Source organism: Drosophila willistoni (genome assembly GCF_018902025.1).
Source record: "Drosophila willistoni isolate 14030-0811.24 chromosome XR unlocalized genomic scaffold, UCI_dwil_1.1 Seg144, whole genome shotgun sequence".
Taxonomy (NCBI): domain Eukaryota; kingdom Metazoa; phylum Arthropoda; class Insecta; order Diptera; family Drosophilidae; genus Drosophila; species Drosophila willistoni.
This window is the reverse complement of record NW_025814057.1, coordinates 3,186,505-3,195,752: the sequence shown is the minus strand read 5'-3', so window position 1 is coordinate 3,195,752 and position 9,248 is coordinate 3,186,505. Positions and strand designations below refer to the sequence as shown.

Sequence of the window (9,248 nt, the reverse complement as noted above, 5' to 3'; positions counted from 1 at the left end):
ATATTCAAATAGTCGTTACGATGCAATCGCCGTTAATTCTTTAGTTTATCGATAAATATCTCTCAATGCCTATCGGCAATCGACATTATTGGAGCAAAACCTATCGGTAATTGACATTATCGGAGCAAGCCTATCGCTAATCGACATTATCAGAGCAAAACCTATTGGTAATCGGTATTGTGTTGCAAAATAAAACAGCTGTTTTTCTAGCCACAACAACAATTGCAAACCGAAAATGTCTGCATTGTAATTATTGGAATTATTAATAAAAAAAACCAACAAAATTTATGCGCCGCCTATTTACAACGGCTCAGGGTCACATCATGTCAAAAGCGAAGGGAAAAACGAAGGCAACCAGTAAAACAACAACAACGCCGGCAGAGAAAACGGAGACGCCGCCACTTCCCATTAACTTGGATAAGAGTGGCAATATCGCTATCAAAATCCTGGCTAAACCAGGAGCCAAGCAGAACGGCATCACAGACATTGGCCTAGAAGGTGTGGGCGTACAAATCGCAGCTCCACCCAGTGAGGGCGAGGCCAATGCCGAATTAGTCAAATATTTGTCCAAAGTTTTGGGTCTACGTAAAAGTGACGTATCCCTAGACAAAGGCTCCAGATCTCGTAATAAAATCATCTTAGTCAGTAAAGGTGTATCAACAGTGGAGGCGTGTCTGGAAATGATACGCAAGGAATGTGATTCATAAAAGCGCATTGACTGTGAATTTATTTGCAAATAAAACTCATATTTTTTTACACAAACTTCCTAATAATACTTATTTCTGCTTACAACTTTAGCTCCAAGTGTATACAGGACGGTTTGTTGAGGCCAGGCCCAGTAATGAAGAAAGCGCAAGAGACATTTCCAATTCCAACATAAAGTAGCTGCTTAGATGTCCCATGATTGGGAGCTATTGGACTGGGATGGGTCATGGGCAGATAAAGGACCACTATAACCTATAGCTGTTGAATGTTCCTCTGATCGAAATAGTTTTCAATAATAGTTTATTTCGTATGTTTTTAGCCCCAAATATGCACTTAAAAGTGCACCAAGATCTGTGTCGTGTATGGATCTGCAGATTTTGACTTATTGTTAGTCTTGTTGAAATATCTTTGTATTTAGCCAACTTTTAAAGCTCTAAACAGTGGTGGAACTGCAAGTAGATTTTGACAAGTAAAATGGGTCATTTTAGGAGAGAAATCGCTTTTGGATATGTGTTTAGTAGAACGAAATGTTTCTCGTATTCATCCCATGGATCCACCCCTATATAATCACTGGGTTTTATACTTAAACTATTCGACAAGCTACAATCAAATCGATTTGATTAGAAAAATATTCGTCTATTCAAAATCTTTTGTCCTTTAAGTAATGAACCGAAGAAAAAGAACTTAAAAACCACGTTAATTTACATCTCTTGGCTGGAATACCTTGATTAGTCCATCCAATGTCCTCCATTTTCCCTCTTTAGTGAATCCATGATTCGATTAGCTAAACTATGTACTAATTGAAAGAAAAATTTCATTTGTTTTCGTTATTCTTTAAGGACTTTTGCTGGTTCTTTTATTATTATAGTTTACTTTTTTTTTTAAATATATATTTATATAATTATATCATCGATTCAATCAATTGTTAAGTCCAAACATTTTCCATTATTTCGGTAATATATGGCTATATCAACTAGAAGTAAGTCTTAGTGAGTAAGTTAACATATAAAATATATTATATATGATGGATCAAATGAGGGGCAACTTTCTTTGACGACAACTGCTTAGTATGATTTGTATGATTTGGATGAGGTGGTGCGGGGGTGACTACTTTGACTGATTACTTAAGCGTATAAAATATATCTATATATATATATATATGTCCGTATCTGAAGTATGTGTGAATGATTTGGACTGCCGCTTACAACGCGGCAGCAAAAGAAAGAAAAAACAAAAAAAAACCTAAAAATTTTGATACATAATTTGAGTTGTTGCGAGGATGTTCGTGCGTGTGTGTGTGGGTGGGTGGGTGTTTGTGTGTGTGTGTGTTTAAATGTGCGGGAGGACATTAATTTAGTAACTATTTGGTAGCTTAATCGACCTCCTCCATGTGAGAAGCATCTTCAGTGTCATCCAAGAGATCGGCAGCATCGCCCGCACTCTGGTTGTCTTCGGTGGTCATGGGCTCATCCTCATCAATGCCCAAGCCCAGTTTGATCATGCGATAAATGCGGCTAGCATGGACTGTGGGACTGTCCAGGGAGAAACCAGAGGATAGCAGCGAGGTCTCAAACAGCAAGATGACCAAATCCTTGACAGCTTTGTCATTCTTGTCGGCATCGGCCTTCTGGCGCAGAGTCTCTACGATGGGATGATCGGGATTGATTTCCAAATGCTTCTTGCCGGCCATGTAGCCCATGGTGGAGGTGTCACGCAGAGCCTGGGCCTTCATGATGCGCTCCATGTTGGCGGACCAGCCGAACTGAGAGGTGACAATACAGCATGGCGAATCCACCAGACGATTGGATACCACGACCTTCTCGACTTTGTTGTCCAGAATGGATTTCATGAGTTTGCACAAACTCTCGAACTTGGCCTTATCCTCCTCACGCTTCTTCTTTTCGGCCTCGTCTTCGGGCAACTCCAGACCCTCCTTGGTCACAGAGACCAGCTGCTTGCCCTTGTATTCCTTTAAGTGCTGGATCACATACTCATCGATGGGTTCGGTCATGTAGACCACCTCGAAGCCACGAGCCTTGACACGCTCCACAAATGCAGAGTTGCTGACCTGGTCCTTGGACTCGCCAGTGATGAAGTAGATATGCTTCTGGGTCTCCTTCATGCGGGACACGTAGTCGGAGAGGGAGCAGAAGTCATCACCCGATGCTGATGTATGGAAACGCAGGAAATCGGCCAATTTGGCACGATTGTTGCTATCCTCGTGGACACCCAATTTCAGATTTTTGCTGAACTGATCATAGAACTTCTTGTAGTTCTCCTTATCCTCGGACAACTCCTCAATGAGCTCCATGGTCTTCTTCACGAGATTCTTGCGGATGACCTTCAGGACTTTGTTCTGCTGCAACATCTCACGGGAAATGTTCAAAGGCAAATCCTCAGAGTCGACCACACCCTTGATGAAGTTCAAGTACTCGGGAATCAGATCCTCACAGTTGTCCATGATGAAGACACGACGGACATAGAGCTTGATGTTGTTGCGTTTCTTTTGATTCTCGAAGAGATCGAAGGGAGTGCGACGAGGAATGAAGAGCAGGGCACGGAACTCCAGTTGACCCTCAACGGAGAAGTGTTTCACCGCCAGATGGTCCTCCCAATCGTTGGTCAGAGATTTGTAGAACTCTCCGTATTCCTCCTGGCTGATATCATCGGGATTGCGAGTCCAAATGGGTTTCGTCTTATTCAACTCTTCATCCTCGGTGTATTTCTCCTTGATGGTCTTCTTCTTCTTGGCATCGCCCTCCTTCTTCTCGGCATCTTCATCCTCGCCAACGTCTTCAATTTTTGGCTCATCGGTTTCCATTTCCTTCTTCTCCTTCTCCTTGTCATCACCCTCCTTGGTCTCATCATCGGCCTCATCGTCGCTGACTTCCTTTTCGCGCTCCTTCTCGACCAGCAATTTGATGGGATAGCCAATGAACTGGGAATGCTTGTTCACAATCTCCTTGATCTTGCTCTCCTCCAGATAATCGGTCTGATCCTCCTTAATGTACAGCACGATCTTGGTACCACGTCCCAGAGGCTCAGAGTTATCAGCCTTCACCGTGAAGGAGCCACCAGCCGACGATTCCCAGATGTATTGCTCATCATCGTTATTCTTGGAGGTCACCGTAACCTTATCGGCCACCAAATATGCCGAATAGAAACCCACACCAAATTGACCAATCATGGAAATGTCAGCGCCAGCCTGCAGCGCTTCCATAAAGGCTTTGGTACCAGATTTGGCAATTGTACCCAAATTGTTAACCAAATCCGATTTGGTCATGCCAATGCCCGTATCAATGATGGTCAAGGTGCCGGCCGTCTTGTTGGGAATCAACTTGATGTACAATTCCTTGCCGGACTCCAGTTTGGTGGAATCTGTCAACGATTCATAACGAATCTTATCGAGGGCATCCGATGCATTCGAAATCAGTTCACGCAAGAAGATCTCCTTGTTTGAATAGAATGTGTTGATGATCAGCGACATAAGCTGAGCAATCTCAGCCTGGAAGGCAAAGGTTTCTGTTTCTTCTGGCATCTGCAAGGATGAAAAAGAAAAATTGATTACATGATGAATATAAAAAATGATTGTGTTTATTCTAGAAGGAAGGGCAACCTTTTATCTTTCTTATATAGACGGATTTTTCTGGAAAAGTTATTGTTGTGTGAAAATGTTGAAAAAAATTGGCCCGCCCTTACAACTTTCTTCATTCCATTAACAAGGAGATGGAACAAACAAAGGAAAGTAGGGGAGAGGGGGATCGAAAAATCTAGAACAGCAAAGGAAAAACGCATTTCGCATTGGCCTTAAAATTGAATTCAACTAAATATTTTCTAGAACAATGACAAATGATGCAATTAATTTTCTAGAAATTTAAATTACTTGCAGACGGCTTTTTATTTTTTTTGCAAATTGGCAACCGGCTTAATAAATGAAAACGTATTAAAAGAGAAAATTTAATGTTGAATGTCTAATTGTAAGTAAAAAGTTACTGAAAATCCATTTTAATAAGAGGAAGCGTAATTTTCATCACAGGATAAAGACTTTTCTAGCAAATTCGGTACGAAAAAACAAAGAAAAAACCGTTACCAAGTGACTACTAATAACAATAAAAAAAAAACTTGCAAGGAGGCGTTGCAAATTCATTCACAACAAAAAAAAAAAAAAAAGAAAAAACAACTATTTTATTTGTTTCTTTTTCTAGAACTTTGCCAATCAATAATTTTGCATTTGGGTCAAGGAACTCCTTTTGTTCTTAAGCCTTTACGTTTCACACACACGCAGCCAGACAGGGATATGCAGTTTATTCACATAAAAAAAAAAAATTGTAAAAAAATGTAACACAAACTTACCTTGTTTAATTTTTTAAAAAATTTGTGTTCAGGAAAATTGTTGCAAAAAAATTTGTATTCTCGTTTAACGATTTGATTTACTTTTGTTTGTTTGTTTGGTTTTCTCTCTCTCACACACACAAAACAAGAGCGAAGTGCTCAACGATGTTCAACGTACGAAATTTGTTTAAAGACTCGACCGGCATATGTCGGACGGCCTGCTTTTATAGAAAAATCGGCCCAAGCGTAGAAATTTCAAGAATGTTCTAGACTGTTCGAGAATTGAGGGCTGCAGTCAATTCCTGTTAGTGTTGGTAAATTGCCAACTTGTCAGGGCTTATGTTAACAATTAACAGACATTTTTATATATTTGCAAAAATTATTGCGCCTAAAATGTTGATTTGTTTAACAAAATGAACAACAAATGAGTTAATAAATTATTTACCTTTAATAACAATATTTATGTAATAGATATTTAGCGCCAAATTTGCAATAATGGGAAATGGTGACTGTTAAATTTGACATTTACCCATGTTAATGTTAAAAGTTAACATAAGCTGGACTGTTAACCGTTAGGACTTTTTACTCGGACCCTTAGGACTTTTACTCGGACCCTTAGGACTTTTACTGAGACCTTAGCACTGGTTGGAGTTCGACAAAGGTCTCAAGCCTGTGTATAACAGGCAGAAGAAAGCTTCTCCGACCCCTTAAGGTATATATATTCTTGATCAGGATCAACAGCCGAAAATAGAGTTAAAAGTTCAAATGGAATCAACAGATAGCCCACTAATAATACATTTTCTTTAGTTTAATCAAAAAGTTGATGCAACTGCCCGAAGGAAAGAGAAAGAAAAGCATATGCGAATCTGAGAACAGTTAGGATCTATGGCCTGTAGGTAAGATTAGGTAAATCAATAACTAAGCTTATTTCATTAAACATACCATTTAATAATAAGGGAAAATTAAGATGTAAAACCATAGGATGAAAAGGGCTACAGATTAATTAATCATGCAAACTGACGATGCAAATTTAAGTCAAGAGGTGAACAAACGAATATTTAAATAGTTATTGCTGTTTATTATTAATGGAGTTAGAACTAAACCTGAGTTTAGTTGATTATATTATGTATACATATTTATGATTTGTGCAAATAGTGTGGAAAATGTTGGGAATGGAATCGTGATTTGGTTATGGTTCGCAGCTGTTCTTCCCCTTTAGTCTTTGATTCTCAGACATATTGAGTTTGAGTTTACTTCTTGGTTGCCTCTGCCTCGGGTTTTGGGTATTTGGTATTATAGATGGGTATCCACTCGGTGATTGCCTTCCATTCGGTATAGTAGACTAGCGTGAGTAGACTGGCAAATCCGAAATAGGCCACGGATGGGGCACTGCAATTGAAGGACAATTATATCGAATACTCCTCCAAAAGGTGAATACTTACAAAGCCTTGACCAACTGCTTCGAACCCTTAGATGGCCGATGTTGGCAGTATAGATACAAAAACATGTCTTTGATGCCCATTTTTCAGATGATTTGATCAGACGAAGTATCGATAAGTAGTCAAAGTAATGGCAAGTAATGGCAAGTAATGCTACGCCTGCCCCGACCAATGACGAGAGAAAGTAACCAATTAAAATGTAATCAGTTGATGAACTGATTACTAAACCATTGTTTGGCCCAATGAAAATGAAAAGGGGGCCTAAGGGTGTAGTGTTTCATGTTCTCATTGACGATTAATCAAACATGGAGTGGAGAGGGACGGGGAGGGGATGGGGCTGTATCTCCATGCGGGTTGTGTTTTACGATGAGCTAAATTGAAACATTACGAATTTAATGATGGTCCTGACCATACACCGACCTAGTCTATGGATGATTCGTTGGCGATGATGTTGATTTTGATGTTCGTCATCATCGCCACGTGGAAAACTGCTGCAATTTGTCAGAAATGAAAATCATTAGCCTAATTTAAGTTCGGGTCCTATGTAAATGCGTGTGTAGAAACATTTCCTTTCACTCGATTTTCGTTGCCCCTCCCAGATTGTGTCTTGAATTCACAACTTCTTGGCTTCCTTGGGTTATGCCAGACACCATCAGAAGCAATTTAAATGCCACACCTTTTGTGTCTGTCGGTGTTCATCCGCACACATATGACATTCTTAACCCCCTGCTTACCCTTTTAGGCTGTCCATTAAGGACCTGGCGACAGTTCAAGGATATGCCAAAGGCTGGGCCTTCACTTATCTATCCAAATTAAAGTTGAGAAATTTTCTTGCATCAACATTGATGAACAGTATCGAGTGATCCCAAGAGAGTGTGTGTCTGTCAAAAAAAAGAGAGCCATCAAAAAGTCCCAGCGACTGGAGAAGGTGAGTCCACTTGGAGGATTTGATGGCCATCTGTAAAATTGCTTCAAATTACTATTAGTTTTATTCATTTAATTATCCATTTATTTTATATTCAAAGAGTTGAGATGATGGTGAAAAAAAAGAAAGCCTAAAAGTATGCAATTATTGTGAGCTTTGCTTGTTTCTGTTGGGGAAAGTCTCCTTCGGAGGTCTTACTGTATATTTCTAATCAAAATCTGATTCATTTTATTCATATTAAACTAAAGTTTGTAATCGTTAGTTAACAAATTTTTGGTAAACTTTCATCTGAAACGTTGAAGTAAGTTAACATAATCATTTGAGAGTTGTTATTAGAGACATTTATTTAAAACACTTCATGACTCAAGCACGAATTAAGAATTTACTAAAAAGAAATGGATCGTGCTTGCAAATTTCTTGAACTATAATCTGCCTCGTGACTCGATTTGAATGCTGTCGATGTGCACTACGAATCCTAAAGGTATGTATGTGCCCATCTCTAGCTGATCGATTTATTTCAAACTCAGGGTGGCAGTTTAAAAACATATATCAAACATTTGTGTATATTTCTTATTAAAGTTTCTTTAAAGTTATTTGTTGTCTGTACGAGATGCGAAATGAATCAAAATTTTACTTTTAGAAGAATTTCTTCAGTTAAAAAATTTACTATAGTCAATGTCTGCATCAAGGTTCATTCTCTATATCACAGAATATTTCAAAAGTACTTTCTTGGTTTTAAAGACTCGAAATATTTCGACTGCATAGTCTAGGGGGCTTATTTTAAAAATTGCTCATTATTAGATGGGCTATTAGTATAACTATAATATGTCAATTAACAACAAATATATACTCAAGTAGTCTATAAATTTTCCAGTCAGATTTAAGACAGATTGTTGACATTACTTAAGAGACTTATCTTATCCCAAGAAAGACGTCATAACTGACGTACAGGTTAAGTTCTTTACCAAAATATATAACAAATTGTTATTAAATTAATGCGAAAAGAAAACACTCGACTCAAGTCGGTTGAAATCTGATAAACCTGAAGTACTTTCAATGTCCAATATTTATCTAATCTCTCCGGTCAGTCAGAATCACAAAACATTTATAGATGCATAGGTTGAAATGTGTCATTTTCTCTCTAAATTAGATTAAAATTTCTGACTTTGGAAGATTTCGCAATATTTATTAAGACTCGTTGTTGATTTCAAGTTCATCGTGAACCCAAAGCCTAGCAACTTTTTAATGATATTTGTCATTGCAGCTGAGTATTTATTGTTATTTGAATCAAAACTCATTTGTTATTACCATCATCTTCCAATTGTAATGAACTTAGAGCAAACTTGAACGTCTGTCATATATGTAAGTAAGTAAGTAAGTGAACGAGTATGAGTAGAAATACTTAAAAGAGGCCCCTGCATTGCAACTAGCTCATTGTTTGTCTTATCATTATAGTTAATGACTAGAGTATATATGTACGTATATGTAAAAGTATATGCATCTGTATAAACTTATGACATTTGCATGCCTATGTTAAACTGAACAACAAGACAATGATAGACTATTGTGTTTAAGGGTCAGTATTAAAAACCGAAGAATATTGAGTTGAAATTTCAAATTGGTGGTAAATTCCCTATATAAGTTGCAAGTTATAACTCCTTAAGCAGTGAGGTAGAACGAAATTAATTTCTGATTGACTTGATCCAAAAACTAACTTCAATCTATAAATAATGTTATTAAAATAAGCCTTTAAACTAGTTTTGTGTTGGGGAAAACATCATAAATATAAATGAAAATGATTAAAAGAATAATAATAAGCAAAATCACTTAAATAATTTAGTTGTAAA

The 9,248-nt window shown here is 37.9% G+C and overlaps 3 protein-coding genes across 3 annotated transcripts; 1 reads left to right on the top strand and 2 right to left on the bottom strand.

Annotated features, from left to right (window-relative positions):
* Positions 1-165: 165 nt before the first annotated feature.
* Positions 166-762, top strand: LOC6639560 (UPF0235 protein C15orf40 homolog). The gene has a single exon (XM_002062288.4). The coding sequence runs from the start codon at positions 288-290 to the stop codon at positions 705-707; it is 420 nt and encodes a 139-aa protein (XP_002062324.2). The 5' UTR covers positions 166-287; the 3' UTR covers positions 708-762.
* A 764-nt stretch (positions 763-1,526) lies between these two features.
* On the bottom strand, positions 1,527-5,080 carry LOC6639225 (heat shock protein 83). The gene is made up of 2 exons (XM_002062289.4): positions 5,059-5,080; positions 1,527-4,243 (listed from the first exon to the last, which is right to left on the bottom strand). Exon 2 carries the CDS (start codon positions 4,241-4,243, stop codon positions 2,078-2,080), a length of 2,166 nt encoding a protein of 721 aa, XP_002062325.1. The 5' UTR covers positions 5,059-5,080; the 3' UTR covers positions 1,527-2,077.
* A 1,014-nt stretch (positions 5,081-6,094) lies between these two features.
* On the bottom strand, positions 6,095-6,640 carry LOC6639226 (cytochrome b-c1 complex subunit 10). The gene is made up of 2 exons (XM_002062290.3): positions 6,480-6,640; positions 6,095-6,426 (listed from the first exon to the last, which is right to left on the bottom strand). The coding sequence occupies exons 1-2, from the start codon at positions 6,557-6,559 to the stop codon at positions 6,288-6,290; spliced, it is 219 nt and encodes a 72-aa protein (XP_002062326.3). The 5' UTR covers positions 6,560-6,640; the 3' UTR covers positions 6,095-6,287.
* Between the last annotated feature and the right edge of the window lie 2,608 nt (positions 6,641-9,248).

Coding starts and splice junctions, on each gene's coding strand:
- LOC6639225 (XM_002062289.4), bottom strand. CDS start 4,243: ATGCCAGAAGAAACAGAAACCTTTGCCTTCCAGGCTGAGATTGCTCAG.
- LOC6639560 (XM_002062288.4), top strand. CDS start 288: ATGCGCCGCCTATTTACAACGGCTCAGGGTCACATCATGTCAAAAGCG.
- LOC6639226 (XM_002062290.3), bottom strand. CDS start 6,559: ATGGGCATCAAAGACATGTTTTTGTATCTATACTGCCAACATCGGCCA. Junction 6,427..6,479: donor AAGCAGTTGGTCAAGGCTTT/GTAAGTATTCAC, acceptor CTTCAATTGCAG/TGCCCCATCCGTGGCCTATT.